We start from the raw sequence: 22,249 nt of genomic DNA, 5'->3' as shown, positions 1-22,249 counted from the left end.
TGAAAGGGGAGAGATCACAACTAACACCAAGGAAATAGAAACAGTTATTAGATATTATTATCAACAACTATATGCCAATAGATTAAGCAACCTGGAAGAAATGGATGCCTTCCAGGAAACCTATAAACTACCAAGACTGAAACAGGAAGAAATTGACAACCTGAATAGAGCAATAACCAGTAACGAGACTGAAGCAGTGATCAAAAACCTCCCAAAAAACAAGAGTCCAGGGCCTGATGGATTCCCTAGGGAATTCTACCAAACATTCAAAGAAGAAATAATACCTATCCTCCTGAAGCTGTTTCAAAAAAGAGAAACAGAAGGAAAGCTTCCAGACTCATTCTATGAGGCCAGTATTACCTTGATCCTCAAACCAGGCAAAGACCCCATCAAAAAGGAGAATTTCAGACTGATATCCCTGATGAATATGGATGCCAAAATTCTCAACAAAATCCTAGCTAATAGAATCCAACAGTACATTAAAGGGATCATCCACCATGACCAAGTGGGATTTATCCCCAGGACGCAAGGGTGGTTCAGCATTCAAAAATCAATCAACGTGATAGAACACATTAGTAAAAGGAGAGAAGAACCATATGGTCCTCTTAACTGATGCAGAAAAAGCATTTGACAAAATACAGCATCCTTTCCTGATTAAAACTCTTAGAGAGATAAGAGGGAACATTCCTCAATTTCATAAAATCCATCTATGAAAAACCCACAGTGAATATCATCCTCAATGGGGAAAAGCTGAGAGCCTTTCCCTTAATATCAGGAACACTACAAGGATGCCCACTCTTGCCACTATTGTTCAACATAGTACTAGAAGTCCTAGCAACAGCAATCAGACAAAAAGAAATAAAAGGTATTCAAATTGGCAAAGAAGAAGTGAAACTCTCTATCTTCACAGATGACATGATACTTTATGTGGAAAATCCAAAAGACTCTACCCCCAAATTATGAGAACTCATACAGCAGTTCAGTAATGTGGCAGGATACAAAATCAATGCACAGAAATCAGTTGCTTTCTTATACACTAATAATGTAGCTGTAGAAAGAGAAATTAGAGAAATGATTCCATTTACAATAGCACCAAAAACCATAAGATACCTTGGAATAAACCTAACCAAAGAGGTAAAGGACCTATACTCTAGGAACTACAGAACACTCATGAAAGAAATTGAAGATGACACAAAAAGATGGAAAAATATTCCATGCTCCTGGATCGGAAGAATAAACATTGTTAAAATGTCTACACTGGGGCGCCTGGGTGGCTCAGTCGTTAAGCGTCTGCCTTCGGCTCAGGTCATGATCCCAGGGTCCTGGGATCAAGTCCCACATCGGGCTCCCTGCTCTGCAGGAAGCCTGCTTCTCCCTCTCCCACTCCCCCTGCTTGTGTTCCTGCTCTTGCTATGTCTCTCTCTGTCAAAAAAATAAAATCTTTAAAAAAAAAAAAAAAAAGTCTACACTGCCCAGAGCAAGCTATTCCTTCAATGCATCCCAATCAAAATACCAATGGCATTTTTCAAAGTGCTGGAACAAACAATCCTAAAATTTGTATGGAATGAGAAAAGACCCTGAATCGCCAAGGAAATGTTGAAAAAGAAAAACAAAGCTGGGGGCATCACATTGCCTGATTTCAAGCTATATTACAGAGCTGTGGTCAAGACAGCATGGTACTGGCACAAAAACAGACACATAGACCAATGGAACAGAATAGAGAGCCCAGATGTGGACCCTCAACTCTATGGTCAAATAATCTTCGACAAAGCAGGAAAAAATATGCAATGGAAAAAAGACAGTCTCTTCAATAAATGGTGCTGGGAAAATTGGACAGCTATATACAGAAGAATGAAACTCAACCATTCTCTTATACCATACACAGAGATAAACTCAAAATGGATAAAAGACCTCAATGTGAGACAGAAATTCATCCAAATCCTAGAGGAGAACATAGGCAGTAACCTTTTCGACATGGGCCACAGCAACTTCTTTCAAGACACGTCTCCAAATGCAAGGGAAACAAAAGCGAAAATGAACTGTTGGGGCTTCATCAAGATAAAAAGCTTCTGCACAGCAAAGGAAACAGTCAACAAAACAAAGAGGCAACCCACAGAATGGGAGAAGATATTTGCAAATGACACTACAGATAAAGGGCTGGTATCCAAGATCTATAAAGAACTTCTCAAACTCAACACCCAAAAAACAAATAATCAAGTCAAAAAATGGGCAGAAGATATGAAAAGACACTTCTCTGAAGAAAACATACAAGTGGCTAACAGACACATGAAAAAATGTTCATCATCATTAGCCATCAGGGAAATTCAAATCAAAACCACATTGAGATAATACCTTACACCAGTTAGAATGGCAAAAATTGACAAGGCAAGAAACAAAAAAATGTTGGAGATGTTGTGGAGAAAGGGGAACCCTCTCACACTGTTGGTGGGAATGCAAGTTGTTACAGCCACTTTGGAAAACAGTGTGGAGGTTCCTCAAAAAATTAAAAATAGAGCTACCCTATGACCCAGCAATTGCACTTCTGGGTATTTACCCCAAAGACACAGATGTAGTGAAGAGAAGGGCCATATGCACCTCAATGTTCATAGCAGCAATGTCCACAATAGCCAAACTGTGGAAAGAGCCAAGATGCTCTTCAACAGACGAATGGATAAAGAAGATGTGGTCCATATATACAATGGAATATTACTCAGCCATCAGAAAGGATGAATACCCAACTTTTGCATCAACATGGATGGGACTGAATGAGATTAAGCTAAGTGAAAAAAGTCAAGCAGAGAAAGTCAATTATCATATGGTTTCACTTATTTGTGGAACATAAGGAATAGCATGGAGGACATTAGGAGAAGGAAGGGAAAAATGAATGAGGAGAAATCGGAGGTGGAGAGAACCATGAGAGACTATGGACTCTGAGGAACAAACTGAGGGTTTTAGAGGGGAGGGGGAGGGGGGAGATGGGTTAGCCCAGTGATGGGTATTAAGGAGGGCATGTACTTCATGGAGCACTGGGTGTTATATGAAAACAGTGAATCATGGAACACTACATCAAAAACTAATGAGGTATTGTATGGTGACTAACAGAAAAACAACAGTACAAGGAAGGAAATGATAAAGATTAGAGCAGAAATAAATGAAATAGATACTAAAAAAACAAAAACAAAAAGCAATACAACAGACAATGAAACCAGAAATTGCTTCTTTGTAAAGATCAACAAAATTGATAAAACTTTAGCCAAACTCCTAAAAGAAAGAGAGGACTCAAACAAAATTAGAAATTAAAAAGGAGAAATTAAAGCGACATCACAGAAATACAAAGGATTATAAGAGAATATTATGAAAAATTATATGCTAACAAACTGGACAACCTAGAAGAAGTGGATACATTCCTAGATACATATAACCTCTCAAAACTGAATCAGGAAGAAATAGAAAATTTGAACTGACTTAATACAAGCAATTAAACTGAATCAGTAATCAAAATACTTCCAACAAACAAAATTCCAGGGCCAGAGGACTTCACATGTCAATTCTACCAAATACTTAAGAATTAACACTCTTCTTCTCAAACTATTCCAAAAAGTAGAAGAAGGAAAGTTCCAAATACATTCTATGAGACACATTACTTTGATACCAATCCAGATAAAGACACTACAAAAAAAGAGAATTGCAGGCCAATATCTCTGATGAATATAGATGCAAAAATCCTCAATAAAATATTAGGAAAACAAATCAAACAATACATAAAAATATCAACCACCATGATCAAGTGAGATTTATTCCTGGGATGCAAGAGTGGTTCAATATTCACATTCCCATTTACAACTGCACCAAAAATAAAATACCTAAGAATAAACTTAATCAAGGAGGTGAAAGACTGGTCCACATTTATGAAGGAAATTGAAGATGACACAAATGGAAAGATAATCCATGCTCATGGAATGGGAGAACAAATATTGTTAAAATGTCCATACTACCTAAAGCAATCTACAGATTTAATGTAATCCCTATCAAAATTCCAATAGCATTTTTCACAAAACTAGAACATATAATCCTAACATTTGTATGGAACCACAAAAGACTGCAAATAGCCAAAGAAATCTTGAAAATAAGAGGAAAAACTGGATGTAACACAATCTCAGATTTCAAGATATACTACAAACCTGTAGTAATCAAAACAGTATGGTATTGGCACAAAAATAGATACATAGATCAATGGAACAGAATAGAGAGCCCGGGAATAAACCTACAATTATATGGTCATTTAATCTTTGACAAAGTAGGCAAGAATATGCAACAGGAAAATGACAGTCTCTTCAACAAATGGTGTTGGGAAAACAGGACAGCTATGTGCAAAAGAATGAAACTGGACCACTTTCTTATACCATACACACACAAAAAACCTCCAAATGGATTAAAGATCTAAATGTGAGACATGAAACCATACAAATCCTAGAAGAGGAGACAGGCAGTAATTTCTCTGACATCAGCGATAGCAACATTTTACTAGATAGTTCTTCTAAGGTAAGGGAAACAAAAGAAAACTAAACTATTAGGACTACATCAAAATAAAAAGCTTCTGCACAGCAAAGCAAACAATCAACAAAACTAAAAGACAATATACCAAATGGGAGAAGATATTTGCAAATGACATATCTGATAATACATTAGTATCCAATATATATAAAGAACTTCTACAACATAATACCCCAAAACAATTATCCAATTAAAAAATGGGCAGAAGACATGAACAGCCATTTTTTTTAAGATTTATTTATTTATTTTAGAGAGAAAGAGTGTGCACAAGCAGGGGGAGGGGCAGAGTGAGAGGAAGAGAATCCTCAAGCAGACACCCACCCTGAGCACAGAACTCTGACATGAGTCATGATCACAGGACCTTGAGATCATGACTGAGCTCAAATTAAGAGTCGGACACCTAATTGAGCCACCCAGGCACCCCATGAACAGATATTTCTCCAAAAATGACACACAGAGGGCCAACAGACACATGAAAAGACACTCAACATTACTCAGCACCAGGGAAATGCAAATCAAAACCACAGTGAGCTATGACCTCACACCTGTCAGAATGCCTAAAATAAAAAACACAAACAACAACAACTTTTGGTGAGAATATGAAGAAAAAGAACTCCATGCACAGTTGGTGGGAATGCAAACTGATGCAGCCACTGTGGAAAACAGTATGGAGGTTCCTCAAAAAATTAAGAGAATTACCATATGATCCTGTAATTCCACTACTGGGTATTTACCCAAAGAATATGAAAACACTAATTCAAAAAGATATATGCACCCCAGTGTTTACTGCAGCCTTATTTACAATAGCCAAATTATGGAATCAGCCTAAGTATCCACTGTTAGACGGATAAAGAAGGTGTGGTATATATAAAGAATGGACTACTACTCAGCCATAAAAAAGAATGAAATCTTGCCATTTGCAACAACATCAATGGATCTAGAGAGTATAATGACAAGTGAAATAAGTCAGAGAAAAATACCATATGATTTCAGTCATACATGGAATTTAGGAAACAAACAAACCAACAAAGAAAAAAACAAAACAAAAAACAGACTCTTAACTTAGAGAACAAACAGATGGCTACCAGAGGGAAAGTGGGTGGGATAGGTGAAATAGGTGAAGGGGATTAAGAGTACACTTATCACAATGAGTGCTAAGTAATGTATAGAATTGGTGAATCACTATATGGTAAACTTGAAACTAATATAAAACTGTAAGTTAACTATACAGGAATTAAAATATTTTGATAAAGTCAGTATTTAGAATATTGTCCAATCTTAGAGGTAAAATTCATTCCACTAATACAGTTCTTGACTAAAATATTTACAAATTGCCTCTTTCACAATCACTTTCATCCTGAGACTACTCTGGAATATGTTCCATGGTTTAAAATATACACCCACATCCTCTTCATCTTTTGAAGAAAGATTTATTTGGGAAAACCCCAAAGTCATGAGGAGTTAATTAGTGTATATGACCAGCTATCATTCTAACTTGATTACTATTTCCCGAGATATTTTAATATTTATGTTAGTAGAAATAGATCCATACATATATTTCAAATGTGCAACTTTATAGTAAAGCCAAACTTGCTTCCATTGTGCACGTAGTCAAATGAAGGGTCCCAAAGCTACTTGAAAACCAAGGCTCCAGCATTACAGAGCACTACCTGTTGCCCAGTTGAATTTTTTACAATTCTAAAAAGCAAAAACAAAAAGAAACCCTAAGGGCAGTGAAGACTAATTAATGCTTAGATAGATCAGACACATTCCTTAAGAGAAAACTGTTTGTTATCCAAAAATAGGTCCAAATTGTAGTTCAAGTCACCCTTCAATTAACTAAAACACCCTTAAAAAATTTCATGCCTTTTTTACATTTATTATGTTATGTTAATCACCATACATTACATCATTAGTTTTTGATGTAGTGGTCCATGATTCATTGTTTGCGTATAACACCCAGTGCTCCATTCAGTGTGTGCCCTTTAATATGCATCACCAGGCTAACCCATCCCCCCACCCCCCCCCAGAACCCTCAGTTTGTTTCTCAGAGTCCACAGTCTCTCATGGTTCGTCTCCCCCTCCGATTTCCCCCACTTCATGCTTTTTAAAAGAACATGTGGCTTTAATATTTTTTCTACTGTATTATTGCCTCCTAGAGTTCAGTAATTTCCTCTCATTTTTTATTGTCTCTCCCATTCTACCTTGAGTTTATTTTTTGGTTCATTTTCTAACTTATTAAGCTATATCTATCCCATAAACTCTGCTGTGTATTTTCATTATCACTCTGTTGTGGCTATTTTTTAACTTCCATCATGACTTTTTCTTTAGCCCATACATTATGTAGCAATGTGTTTAATTATTTCCAAGTATATAGGGATTTATGTAACTTTTTGTTAAGTTTTACCTTAACTGTATTGTAGTTACAGATTATGGTCTATGTAATGCTTAATATCTGAAATGTAATAATGTTTTCTTAATTGTAGTACCTGATTGGTTTTTATAAATTTTCCATGTACACTTAAGAAAAATATAATCTGGAACATTCTCCAGGATAGATCATATAGTAGAACACAAAACAAGTCTTAATAAATTTAAGAAGACTGAAATCATATGAAGCATCTTTTCCAACCACAATCATATGAAACTAGAAATTACAAGAAGAAAAACTGGAAAATTCACAAATATTTGATTAAACAACATGTTACTGAAAAACCAGTGGGTCAAAGAAGAAAATCAGAAACTATCATAAGACAAATGAAAATGAAAATACAGCATTCTAAAATTTGTGGGATGCAGCTAAAGCAGTTCTAAGAGGGCAGCTCATAGTGATAAATGCCTAAATTAAGAAAAAAGAAAGAAAAAAAAAACCAATCTAACTCTACAGGTCAAGGATCTAAAAAAGGAAGAACAAAGTAAGCCCAAAGTTAGTAAAAGAATGGAAATAACAAAGATTAGGATAGAAATAAATAAAATAAAGACCAAAAATAGCAAAGGTCAATAATACTAAGAGCTGCTTTTTTTGAAAAGATAAACAAAATAGACAAATCTGTGGCTAGACTTAAAGGGAAAAAGAGAACTCAAATAAAATTAGAGATAAAAGAGGAAGCATTACAACTAATACCATACAAAGAATCATAAAAAATCTATTATGACAATTACACACCAATAAATTCGACAACCTAGAATACATGGATTCTTAGAAACATACAACCCAACATACTAAATGATGAAGAAATAGGAAATCTGAACAGAGCAATTACTAATAAAGAGAATCAATCAGTAATCAAGAACAAACAAAGAAATATCCAGGATCAGATGCTTCACTGGCAAATTCCACCAAATATTTAAAGAAGAATTAATACTAATCCTTAACTGCTCCTAAAAAATCAAAGGGAACATTCCCACACTTGTTTTACAAGGCCAGCATTACCCTAATACCCAAACCACACAAGCACACTAGAGAAAATTACAGTCCAGTATCCCTGATAGAGATGCTAAAAACCTCAAGAAAATATTAGCACACCGAATTCAACAATATATTAAAAGTGTCATATATTATGTTCAAGTGGGATTGATTCCAGCAACACAAGCATGGTTCAACACAAGCAAATCAACCAACGTGATACACCACATTAACAAAATGAAGGATAAAAATCAAATGATAATCTATTAGATGCAAAAAAACTCATTTGACAAAATTCAACATTCATTCATGATAAAAACTCTTTAAAAAACTGGGCATATAGGGAACATACCTCAACATAATAAAAGCCATATAAAACAAGACCACATCTAACATCATAATTAACAGTGAAAAGCTAAAAGCTTTTCCTTTAAGATTAAGAACTTGACAAGTATACCCACTCTTGCCACTTTCATTCAACATTATACTGGAAATCCTAACCAAAGCAATTATACAAGAAATAAAAGACATCCAAATCAGAAAGGAAGACATAAAACTGTCTTCATTTGCAGATGACATGATATTATATGTAGAAAACTCTGATCCCACCAATGTTAGAGCTAATAAATTCAGTAAAAATATAAGATACAAAATAAATATACAAAAATCAGTTGCATTTCTATACACTAACAGCAAACTATCAGAAAGAGAAATTAAGAAAGCAATCCCATTTATCATTGTAGCAAAAAGAATAAAATGCCTAGGAATAAATTGAACCAAGGAGGAGAAAGATCTGTATACTGGAAACTATCAGACACTGGTGAAAAAATTGAAGAAGACACAAATAAATAGAAAGATGTTCTGTGCTCATTGATTGGGAAAATTACTATTATTAAAATGTCCATAGTACTGAAAGCAATGCGATCTCTATCATAATTCCAATGGCATTTTTCACAGAAAAAGGAAAAAATAACTCAAATTTGTATGGAACCACAAAAGACCCCAAATATTCAAAGCAATCTTTCTCAAAAACTAAGCTTGAGTTCTCACACCTTCTGATTTCAAATATATTACAAGGTTATAGCAAATAAAAAAGCATGGTATAAGTACAGAAACAGACACATAGATCAATGGAACAAAACAGAGAGCCCAGCAGTAAAGCCATACATATATGGTCAATTAATTTATGACAAAGGAGCCAAGAAAAAACAAATGAGAGAAAGAATAGTCTGTTCAATAAAAAGCGTTGGAAAAACTGGACAGCCACATGCAAAATGATGAAACTAGACCCTTATCTTCCACCATACACAAAAAATCAGCTCAAAATGGATGAAATACTGAACATAAGACATGAAACCATAAAAGTCCTAGAAGAAAACAGGGGTAAACTCCTTGTCATTGGTCATGGCAATGATTTTTTGGATTAAGCACCAAAAGCAAAGGCAATAAAACCAAAAATAAATAAGTAGGACTACATAAAACTAAAAATTTTCTACACACCAAAGGAAACTATCATTAAAATGAAAAGACAAACTACCAAATGGGAGAATATATTTGAATATCATATATCTGGTAAGACATTAATATCCAAAACACTATAAAGAACTCCTACAACTCACAGGGGGGAAACGTCTGCTTAAAAAAGCAGAGGTTCTGAATAGACTTTTTTCCAGAGACATAAAAATGACCAACAGGCACGTGAATAGGTGCTCAACATCACTGATTATCAGGGAAACAGTAATCAAAGCCACAATGAGATATTGCTTTGTACCTGTTAGAATATCTGTCATCCAAAAGACAAGAAATAATTGTTGGTGAGGATATGGAGAAAAGGAAACTCTAGTACACTGTTGGGAGAAATATAAATTGGTATAGCCACTAGAGAAAACAGTATGAAGTTTTCCTCAAAAAACTAAAAATTACCATATGATCCAGAATTCCACGTCTGGGTATATATCTAAAGGAAATGAAATCATTGTCTTGAAAAGATATGTGTTCCCATGTTCACTACAGCATTATTTATAACAACCAAGGTATAGAAACAACCTAAGTGTCTATCAATGAATGAATGAAGAAAATGTGACTGTACGCACATGTGTGCACACAGACATACAATGCAATAATATCCGGCCATAAAAAAAAAAAAAAAAAAGGTAATCTGGGACTTTGACAGCATTATGGTAAGTGAAATAAGTCAGAAAAAGATAAATACTGTATGATCTCATCTGATGGAGTGGTCAGAAGCAGTGTCTGGGCCCCCAACCTGGCATAGTGCCTCAGTGAGCCCTGGGCCCCGAGCTCACACCAGCCCCAGCTGTCTGACCAAGGCAGCCCTAGTGCAGCACATACTAAGACATCCTTAGTAAGCACTCGTTACAGCTCTAGTCATCTCGCCAAGGTGATACAGGTGCACATCACTGCAGAACACTAGGCCCAAACTACTTCAACTCCAGATGACTTGCCAGGATACCCCCATGCCTCACCTAGGCTCCAGCTGCTCCAGGTCACCCACTGCATCTGCCTTGGCTCCAGCAACCCCACCAGGGTACCCTCATGGAGCACTCTGGGACACCCTGACTTTCACCTCCTTCAGCTTCAGCTATATTGCCAAAACATTCTCTGGAGAGCACTTGGACCCCCCAGCATGCACACACTTCAGCTTGAGCCATGTCTCCCTCTGCAGAGAGTCCCAGGAATGCCCTAACCCAGGCCACTTAAGCTCAGGCCATCCCAAAAAGGCAACCCCAGCACAGAGGGTCCTGGAACCCCCAGCCCACACCAGCTGCAGCTCCATCCAGCTAGCTGAAGTCACCAGGTACACACGGTCTACACAGGGCACAAGCATACACAAGACTATTCCTTCAAGTTTAGAAGTAACTATTCTGCCTAATTCATAAAAACAAACATAGAAAGTCAATCAAAATGAGGAGGCAGAAGAATATGCTCCAAATAAAAGAACAAGACAAAACCTCAGAAAAAGAACTAAATAGAATAGAGATAACCAATTTACCTGACAAAGAGTTCAAAATGTCATAAAAATGCTGCCTGGACTGGAGAGAAGAGTGGATAAACTCAGTGAGAACCTCAATAAAGAGAAAATATAAAAAAGAACCAGAGTTGAAGAACAACTGAAATGAAATGTATACTAAAGGAAATCAACAGTAGATTAGCAGATGCAGAATTGGTCAGCATTCTGGTAGACAGGTTAGTGGGAGGCACTCAAGATGAGCAGCAGAAAGAAAAAAAGAATTTTAAAAAGTGAGGATACTTAAGAGATCTTGGAGACAAAATCAAGTGAACAAACATTTGCCTTATAGGGATCCCAAAGAAGAAGAGAAAGAAAGGGGGCAGGAATCTTTTTAAAAAAGACACAATAGCTAAATACTTCCCTAACCTGGAGAAGGAAACAGATATCCAAGCCCAGGCAACACAAGAAGTTTCAAACAAGATGAACCCAAGGAGGTCAGCACCAGGACACATAATATTTAAAATGTCAAAAATTAAAAATAAGAGCAAATTTTCAAAACAGGTGGGGACTAAGCAACTATTTATGTACAAGGAAACCCCCAGAAGGCTATCAGCTGATTTTTCAGTAGAAACTTTGTAAGCAGTAGGAGAGTGGCATGATATAGTCAAAGTACTGAAAAGAAAAAACCTACAACTGAGAATACTCCACCTGGCAAGGTTATCATTCAAAACTGAGAGGAGATAAAGAGTTTCCCAGACAAACAAAAGTTAAGAATTCGTCGCCACCAAACCAGCCTTACAAGAAATGTTAAAAGGACTTCTTTAAGTGGAAGAGGCCATAATCAGAATAAAACTATGAAAGAAAAAAATGTAATGAGTATTCAGTAAAGGCAGTAGAGCAATCATTAATAAAGCTAATATGAAGGTTAAAACACAAAAGTAGTAAAATCAATATCTTAAAAAATAGTTAAGGGGACTCACAAAATGAAAAGATGTAAAATATGACTACATGCATAAAATGTGGAAGGGGGAGTAAAATTAAAGTTCTTGTAGGATATGTTCGAACTTATGTGACTATCAACTTAATATAAACTGCTATTTACTTAAGATGTTGTATATGAACCTCATAGTAAACAAAACCAAAAACCTATGATATACAAAAAATAAAATGAAAGCCAAGCATTACACTAAAGAAAGTCATCAATCACAAGGACAGAGAGCAAGAAATAAAGTAACAGAGGAATTACAAAAACAACCAGAAAATAATAAAATGGCAAAATGCATATCTATCAATTATTACTTTAAATATAAATGGTCTGTATGCTTCAAAGGACACAGAGTGACAGAATAGATTAAAAAAAAAAAAAGACCCACCTATGTGTCACCAACAAGAAACCCACTTCAAACCTAAGACACATACAGCCTGAAAGTGAAGGGATGGAAAAAGATATTCCATACAAATAGAGGCAAAAAAAAGGACCAGGAAGTAATAGTTATATCAGACAAAGCTGAATTTAAAACAAAGACTGTAATGAGACAAGTAAGAGAATTATGTAATGATAAAGGGAATCAGTCAAACAAGCAGACATAACAATTGTAATTATCTATGAACCCAATATTGGAGCACCTAAATGCATAAAATAAATATTAACAGACATAAAGGGAGAAATTGACAGTCATAAAATAATAGTAGGGGACTTTAAACTTCCCACTTACAGCAATGCATAGACCATCCAGGCAGAAAGTCAATAAGGAAACAGTGTCTTTGAATGATACATTAGACCAGATATACAAAAAAAAAACATTCCTTCCAAAACCAACAGAATACAGATTTTTTTCAAGTGCTCATGGAACATTCTCTAGGACAGATCACATGTTAGGCCACAAAAGTGTCAGTATTTTTAAGAAGACTGGAATCATATCAAGCATCTTTTCTGATCACAACAGTATTAAAAATCAATTACAAGAAAAAGCACAAATACATAGAGGCTAAACAACATGCTACTACAAAACTATGGGTCAATGAAGAAATCAAAGAGGAAACAAGAAAATACATGGAGAGAAAGGAAAATAAAAACACAACAAAAGTTTTTTAGACACAGATAGAACAGTTCTAGGAGGGAAATTTATAGTGATACAGGGAACCTCAAGAATAAGAAAAATCTAGGATAACCTTACACCCAAAATAGAAAAAGAAGAGCAAACAAAACCCAATGTTATTAGAAGGAAGAGAATAATAGGTCAGAGCAGAAATAAATGAAAGAGAGACAAAAAAATTAGAACAGATCAATGAAATGAAGAGGTAGTTCTCGAGAAGATAAACAAAAATCAACAGACCTTTAGCCAGACTCATCAAGAAACAAATAGAATTCAAAAATAAAAAAGTTACAACTGACAGAAATACAAATTATAAGAAACTACCATAAAAATTATATGCCAACAAATTGGACAACCAAGAAGAAACAGAAAATTCCTAGTAACATACAATTTTACAAAACTGAATCAGGAAGAAATAGAAAACATGAACAGACCAATTACTAGTAATGAAATCGAATCAGTAATGAAAAAACTCCCAACAACCAAAAGCCCAAGAGGAGAGGAGTTCACAAGTGAATTCTACCAAACATTTAAAGAAGAGTTAATCACTAATCTCCTAAAAGTATTCTAAAAAGAAGAGGAAGGAAAACTTCCAAAAAACTTCTAGAAAGTCAGTATTGTGATATCAAAACCAGATAAAGACACTACAAAGAAAGAAAACTACAGGCCGATATCCATGATGAACACAGTTGCAAAATTTCTCAACAAAAGATGGGTGCCTGGATGGCTCAATCAGTTGAGCACCCAACTCTTGGTTTTGGCTCAGGTCATTATCTCAGGATTATGGGACTGAGCCCTGTCTCAGGCTCTGTACTCAGTGGGGAGTCTGCTGGAGATTCTGTCTCTCCCTCTCCCTCTGCCCCATTCATGCCCTCTCTTTCTCTTTTCCTCTCTAAAATAAACAAATCTTTAAAAAATTCTCACCAAAAGATTAGCAAACCAAATTCAACAATATAATAAAGATTTATCATAATCAAGAGAGATTTATTCTGGGGATGCATGAATGATTCAATATTTGCAAATCAATCAGCATGATACACCTCATTAACAAAATGAAGGATAAAAATCATATGATCATCTCAATAAATGCAGAATAAGCATTTGACAAAATTCAACATCCCTTCATGATAAAAACTCTCAACAAAGTGAACTGAGAGAGACCATACCTCAACATAATAAAGGCCATATATTACAATCCCACAGTTAACATCATACTCAATGGGGAAAAAACAAGAGCTTTTCCTCTTGATCAGAATCAAAACAAGGATGTCTATTCATGTTACTTCTATTCAACATAATAATGGAAGTCCTAGACACAGCAATTAGGAAAGAAAAAAATAAAAGGCATCCAAGTTGGTAAGGAAGAATTTAAGCTGTCACTATTTTCAGATGACATGATACTATACATAGAGCCTAAAGACTCTACCAAAAAACTACTAAAACTGATAAATGAATTCAGTAGGGTTGCAGAATACAAAATATACAAAAATTTTTTGCATTTCTATATACTGATAACAAAGTAGCAGAACCAAAATTGAGCAGAAAATTCCATTTATAATTACACAAAATGGAATAAAATACCTAGAAATAAACTTAACCAGAAAGGTACAAGACCTGTACTCTGAAAACTATAAAACGTTAATGAAGAAGATTGAAGGTAACATAACAAATGGAAAGATATACCATGTTAATGGACTGGAAGAATTAAGATCACTAAAATGTCCATACTACCCAAAGCAATCTACAGATTCAGTGCAGTCCTATCAAAAAAACCAACAGTATTTTTCACAGAACTAGAGCAATAATACTAAAATTTGTATGGAACCACAGAAGACCTTTAATAGCAAAAGCAATTTTATGAAAGAAGAACAAAACTGGAGGTATCACAATACTAAATTTAAAGATATACTATAAAGCTACAGTAGTCAAAACAGTATGTAGTGGCACAAAAATAGACATATAGATCAATGCAACAGGACAGAGAACCCAGAAATAAACCCACACTCACAAGATCAATCTATGACAAAGGAGGCAAGAACACACAATGGAGAAAAGACAGTCTCTTCAATAAATGGTGTTGGGAAAACCAGACAGCTACATGCAAAAGAATGAAACTGGACCACTTTCTTACCTCACACACAAAAAGTAAAATCAAAATGCACTAATGGGAGGGATAGGGTGGCTGGGTGATAGACATCGGGGAGGGGGAGGGTATGTGCTATGGTGAGTGCTGTGAATTGTGCAAGACTGTTGAATCGCAGATCTGTACCTCTGAAACAAACAATATATGTTAAAAAAAAAAAAAAGAAGATAGTAGGAAGGGAAGAATGAAGGGGGGGAAATCGGAGGGGGAGACGAACCATGAGAGTCTATGGACTCTGAGAAACAAACTGAGGGTTCTCGAGGGGAGGGGAGTGGGAGGATGGGTTAGCCTGGTGATGGGTATTAAAGAGGGCACATTCTGCATGGAGCCCTGGGTGTTACACACAATGAATCATGGAACACTACATCAAAAACTAATGATGTATGGTGATTAACAATAAAAAAAATAAGAGGGACTCGGGGTTCCTGGGTGGCTCAGTTGGTTAAGCGACTGCCTTCGGCTCAGGTCATGATCCTGGAGTCCCTGGATCGAGTCCCGCATAGGGCTCCCTGCTCAGCGAGGAGCCTGCTTCTCCCTCTAACCCTCCCCCCGACATGTACTCTCTCTCTCTCTCTCTCTTACTCTCACTCTCTCAAATAAATAAATCTTTAAAATAAAAAAATAAAAAAATAAGAGGGACTCAAAAAAAAAAAAATGCACTAAAGACCCAAACATGTGACTTGGAACCATAAAACTCCTAAAAGAAAAGATAGGCAGTAATCTCTTTAGACATTGGACTTAGCAACATTTTTTTAGATATGTTTTCTCAGGCAAGGGAAACAAAGCAAAAATAAACTATTGGGACTACACCAAAGTAAAAACTTTTGCACAGTGAAGAAAACCATCAACAAGATGGAAAGGCAACCCAATAAATGGGAAAAGATATTTGCAAATGATATATCTGATAAGGACTTAAGAGGCAAAATATGTAAAGAACTTACACAACTCAACACCAAAAAATCCCCAAAAATTTGACTAAAAAATGAAGGGGCAAAGAACCTGAAAGACATTTTTCCAACAAAGATGTACAGATGGCCAACCAGACACATGAAAAGACTCTCAACATCACTAATCATCAGATAAATGTCAGAACCACAATGAGCTATCATCTCACACCAATGAGAATTGCTAGCAACAAAAAGACAAGAAATAATGACCGTTGAGGATGTGGAGAAAAGAGAATCCTTATGCACTGATGGTAGGGAATGTTAAGTTGGTGTGAACACTGTGGAAACAGTATGGAGATTCCTCAAAAAAATTAAAAATAGAAATACCATATGACACAAAAATTCTACTACTGGGTGTTTACCCAAAGAATACAAAAATGCTAATTCAAAAAGATAACCCCATGATGTTTACTGCAGCATTATTTATAATAATAGCCAAGATATGGAAGCAAACTAAATGCCCATTGACAAATGGATAAAGATTTTATATATATATATATATATATATATATATATATATATATATATGGAATATTACTCAGTCATAAAAAATGAGATCTTGCCATTTGTGACAACATGGATGGACCTAGAAAATATTATGCTAAATGAAATGTCAGACAAAGACATATACCATATAATTTCACTTATATGTGGAATCTAAAAAAAAAAAACCAAAGCAAACATACGAAGCAGAAAGAGAACTATAAATACAAAGAACAAATTGGTGGTTTCCAGGGGAAAGGTGGATGTGTGGAATGGGCAAAATGGGTAAAGGGAAGTGGGACATACAGTCTTCCAGTTATGGAATGGATAAGTCACAGGAATAAAAGGCACAGCATAGGGAATATGGTCAATGATATTGTAATAACATTGTGTGTATGGTGACACATGGTAGTTAGCACTTGTGGTGAGCCCAGCATAATGTATAGACTTGTTGAATCACTGTGCTAGACACCTGAAGCTACTGTAACCTTGTATGTCATATATAATTCAATAAAAAAGATACAAACTTAAACTTATAAGATAAATAAATCTTGGGGATGTAATATACACCATGGTGACTACAATTACCAATACTGTATTAAATATTTGGAAGTTGCTAGGCAAATAGATTTTAAAAGTTCTCATCACAAACAGAAAAAACTTTTGTAACTATGCGGGGTTATGGATGTCAACTAAACTTATTTTGGTGATCATTTGTCAATATATACATATATAACATTTTTGTATACCTTGAACTAATACAATATTAAATGTTAATAATATCTCAATAAACTGAAAAAAAACACTCTATCCTAACCACTGAATCCAGAACTCACATCCATTAGGACCAGCTTGTTCATTATGTTGTTCATACTTATGCTATCCTTGCAGATTTAGATCTACTTAAGAGAAGTATGTAAAATACCCAGACAAACCTCTGACAAGATAAATCAAGAGAAGAGGAGAAAAAAAAAAATCAATATTATGAATGTAATGGGGGATATGACTAAGTGGTAACAAAACAACTATATGCTAACCATTTTGAAAACTGAGACAACATGGAAGAGTTTCTTGATACCTTATGAGATGTGACTGAAAAAAAAATTAAAATCTTGAATAGTCCTGTGACTATGCAGTGGTTAAAAAATCTTTCCCCAAAGGTGAGGTTAGATAATAAGAATAATTTTAAGGATATATTTTTCTGGAGATCAAGAGATAAATCAGGCCTAATACATGCCAATACATTATCAGAGAGCACGTAAAACAGAGAAACAACTATGATAACAATTGTAAAAGATAAAATAAGATGACCTTGAATATGTATATCAACAAAAGCTATTGCTGCTCTAAAAAGCTCAGCTGGCAACTTGCCTCACCTGGGCTGTTCACCGGCTGATGGGCCAGGCCTGTTGTTTGGAGGCAGAGGCTCTCTCCATCAGACTAATCATCAACCACTACTGATCACAACTTCTGCCAGGAAGGAAGAACACCTTTGTAGGTGGGATTTATTGGAATGAACCAATTCCGATACAGAAAATAAAGCATTTGAGTAGAAAGGAGGCATTTGTAAAGTTTTGGGAGTGTGATTACTATTGCCAAACTATTGCCAAAAATTTCTAGATTTTTTTTTTTTTTTTTTGGTTTATGAGAAAGAGAAAGGTATCCCACTTTCCCCATTTCCAGGATATTATACATATTTTCAAAGCTCACCCCCATCTTCATTTTCACTAGGGCTCCATCATTTCTTAGGCATCATTTTTAGGAAGCAGGATGAAGTTTACTGGCAAAACTAGATGCACAAAGTTAGCTCAAACCTCTTTCTACGTGTACGTACGTATCTCTTCCTTCAGTAGCAGCACTGCAACAAGTAACCTCACTGAGCCAAACAAACTTCAAAAGGAACTTCAACCACTCACCTGGATACAAGCCAGAGGCTCATTTGTCCAAATCGAATATCCACCAACTAAATATATTCTCTCATTATGGACAGCAACTCCAGATTCATTTTGGCCTAAAGTAAAGAGAATTGAGTAGAAAGAAAATATAAATCCATTTCCTTGCATGTCTTAATTAACCCTTTTGCCACTGAGGGATACAATTTCCCCCTGTGGCACTCTTGTATGCTCCACAGGATTTTTGCAGCAACTAATCACCGCCTCCCAGTACTCAGAGGGAAGAATTAACCACTCTTTCACAGAGAATGAATTTGTGTCAGGTCAGAACCAAGCCAAAACACTTATTTGCCAGCCAAGTGGATAAATACAGCATTAAATACAGCAATAATAAGCAATAACAAAATAAGAGTTCTATTACTATGTCGTATTACAGCGGTGGAAACAAGATGTATTTTCAAAATGCAAAACACCTCTATAAATGCTTTTAAAGTAAGTGCTTACATTTGTAAGGTAACAGCTACAACCCAAGAAGCCAATAAAACAGAGCCATGCCCCGAGTGTCCCCCAAATGAAGACAAATGACAGAAAAAATTGATAAAGTTACTACCCTTTCTTTTTCTTAAAGATTTTATTTATTTATTTGACAGAGAGAGACATAGCGAGGGAGGGAACACAAGCAGGGGGAGAAGGAGGGGAGAAGGAGGGGAGAAGCAGGCTTCCCCGCGGAGCAGGGAGCCCGATGTGGGGCTCGATCCCAGGACCCTGGGATCACGACCTGAGCCGAAGGCAGACGCTTAACGACTGAGCCACCCAGGCACCCCAACTACCCTTCCTTTCTTGACATACACAACAGTTTTAGGACTATATTAAAGTTCCCGATCTGGGACCAGATACTGACATGCCAAAATGATGAAAGCTTCCTCTCCCATTTTAAAAAAAGAAGACAGAATAACTCACTACCACCTAATCTTCCCTGGAGGCCATAAGAGTGAGAGTTTCTCTTTATTGATGGGCTGACACCAGATTGACTGCGGTAATAAATAAGTTGGATTCTACAGCAGCCAGAATCACAGATCCAGGGACCGAGGGGCTAAGGTGCCACTACAGCAACTTGGAGAGGGTTAAGTACTTGTAGGTGGGCCTCAACCATCATGTTCACAAAAACAGGAACTCCATACAAGGCATCTAACCCCCTCACACTGGTTCCGCACTTGCTGTTGCCTCCCCAGCAGCAGCTGTTAGGGTTGGAGTGCCCCCTCAGCATATTAAGAGGTCTTCAGGTGCTAGTCCAACCCACCATTTTGAGTTTGTGATTTTTCTATTTAGCAGAGCAGCCTGGAAGGGACCTGATCACCTGCGCATGTTTATAATGCAAGCTGACAAGGGATAGAAAGGTTTCAAGTCTGTAAAGAAACATTAGGGGTAGGGCGCCTGGGTGGCTCAGTTGGTTAAGCGACTGCCTTCGGCTCAGGTCATGATCTTGGAGTTCCGGGATCGAGTCCCGCATCGGGCTCCCTGCTCGGCAGGGAGTCTGCTTCTCCCTCTGACCCTCCCCCTCTCCTGCTCTTTGTCTCTCATTCTCTCTCTCTCAAATAAATAAAATCTTTAAAAAAAAAAAAAGAAACATTAGGGGTAAACTGTTCACTGCTTTCCTTTTATTCCCTTTTGGGATGAGGAGGGTCCACACCTAGTGTTGCCCTGGGTAATGCTTGAACCCCTATGTGGCTGGAAACACCACCAAACCCCCTATGCACAGAACTCCAAGATTTAGCTGTTGGGAGACTACAGCCAGAAACCATACCTGACAGTAACAAATAATGAAGACCAGACTCCTGACCTCAAAATTAATAAGACTAAAAGCAAAAAGAAAAAAAAATAAATTGCTTCTGTAAAGCGTTATTAATCCTCCGGTTCCTCCTAATTGCCTCAGAGTTCCTATGTGAATATTTATTGACAAGAAAGGATTTGACATACCTCTCTCAGCCAAGATGCATGAAGGTAATAGAGGCCCTGAGAAACTAGCTCAGCCACTTGACTGAGTCACGTTTTGTGAGATAAATAATGTGCACCTTTCTGGTTAATAAACACAAGTTGTTCTGCCATGATGCACTTGGTATTTAGGGATGCACTGAAGAGGTATAAGAAAACAAGTGTGGCAATTTCTTGAATCTCTGCTTTTCCTGATTTACTTAGTCAAAGGTACTTGCCAGTCAACAGGCTGAAATTACAACGCGTCCACTGGTCAGTGTCTATGTTATAAGAATCTATATGGCGCACAAGGATCCGGTCGTTATTGTAGTCCAAGTCGTTGCCTCCAAGAACATAAAGCTTTCTTTGAACAGCAGCCATGGAATGGTAAACCCTTCTCTGCAGCATGGGACTGCGGCTTATCCATTTATTCTGAAAACAAAAAAAAAGAAATTCAGGTGGATTCTGTTAATAAGAGACCTCCACGGCAGAAAACAGCAGTGCCTCATTAGTAGCTGGGACTCTGCTTTATCTATCACATTCCACTGGAGTGCTGCTTACATACTCTGAAAGGTATGGGCTTCTTACCTGAGAACAAGTAGAGAAGAACCATGTATGCTAAAACTTTATTTTGCAATGTACAAATTCATTTCCTCTTGTTTGGGTTGCATTTTATAGGGCATTTGCATTTTATACCGGGAGCACATGAGAATATAGAAATTCTCATGATGGTTCTCTCCCCCAGTTGAGAGAACTTACTCATGTAAATTGCTTAAGAGTGAAAGCACATGGCTAGGTATAATGATTTAAGAAAACAGGCTCTGGATCCAGAATGCTTGAGTTTATAACCTCTGTGTGACCTTGAGCAATGTACTTAACCTCTCTGTGCCTATTTCCTCACCTGTAAAGTGGGGAGAGTCATACCATACCTGACAAGCTTGTTGTGAAGATTAAATTAGTTAATACAAAACATCTAGAAGAGTGCCACATAATGTCCAATAAATGTCCACTTTCAAAAATTATTCTGATAGTAATCGCTGGCTACCCAAGGCTTCTACATAATCTAGGGCTAGGGTGACTGAGCCGTTCTTTCCAAAATTAACCTCCCAAGATCAATGGAAGAGCAAAGATCTGGTTTCACAACAAAGTCCCATTGCTGCCTTTGTATTAGCCCCTTTTAACATATTTATAATCATATCGTCTACCAAACAGGGAAAAGTTATTTCTAGGCATACATTTGTTTTGATAAAAGGCCAAATTTTATACAACTTCAGGAATGGTGAAACCTCGACTATTTGGTTCTAGGTCACTCAGTAATGAGAAAGACATGCTCAACTCCTCTTCAATATGGCTCCTTTCAAAAATCTAATGTAAAAGGCAAAATTAGATGAAAATCAAATACGACCTTAATTTTAAATCTTAACTGAGCAATGGACAGGTAAGTAAACCTAACCATTTCCTTTGCACATAAACACTAACCTACAGGAAGAACCCAGATTCCTTTTGCCAAGAAAAATTTGGATTTTGATAGAAAGATCATATGATGTCTTTAATACATAGAATTTCACCAGTTCACAAAGCTGTAAAGGAATAAGCCAAAAAAAAAAAAAAGTTTATATAAATATTGGTCCATTCACTAAAGGCCTATCTACTAGCTCATTTCTAATTTCTTTTTTTATTATGTTAATCACCATACATCATTAGTTTTTGATGTAGTGTTCCATGATTCATTGCATATAATTTCTTTTTTAAAGATAGACTTAAAAAGAAGAGTGGTTTGAACAGTTTG

General features: G+C 36.4%; 1 protein-coding gene across 1 annotated transcript in view; it reads right to left on the bottom strand.

The window, feature by feature from the left end:
- Positions 1-22,249, bottom strand: part of KLHL32 (kelch like family member 32) — a 202,335-nt gene that overhangs the window by 24,492 nt on the left and 155,594 nt on the right. The window contains exons 7-8 of the mRNA XM_034991559.1: positions 20,700-20,892; positions 18,514-18,608 (exon numbers count right to left, since the gene is read on the bottom strand). Of these exons, the coding sequence (XP_034847450.1) occupies positions 18,514-18,608; positions 20,700-20,892 (288 nt within the window). The remainder of the gene's footprint in view (positions 1-18,513; positions 18,609-20,699; positions 20,893-22,249) is intronic.

This window comes from Mirounga leonina, unplaced genomic scaffold (genome assembly GCF_011800145.1).
Source record: "Mirounga leonina isolate KUSES-001 unplaced genomic scaffold, KU_Mleo_1.0 Mir_53, whole genome shotgun sequence".
Lineage (NCBI taxonomy): Eukaryota > Metazoa > Chordata > Mammalia > Carnivora > Phocidae > Mirounga > Mirounga leonina.
Note: the sequence above shows the minus strand (reverse complement) of the source record. Positions and strands in the feature narration are given on the sequence as shown.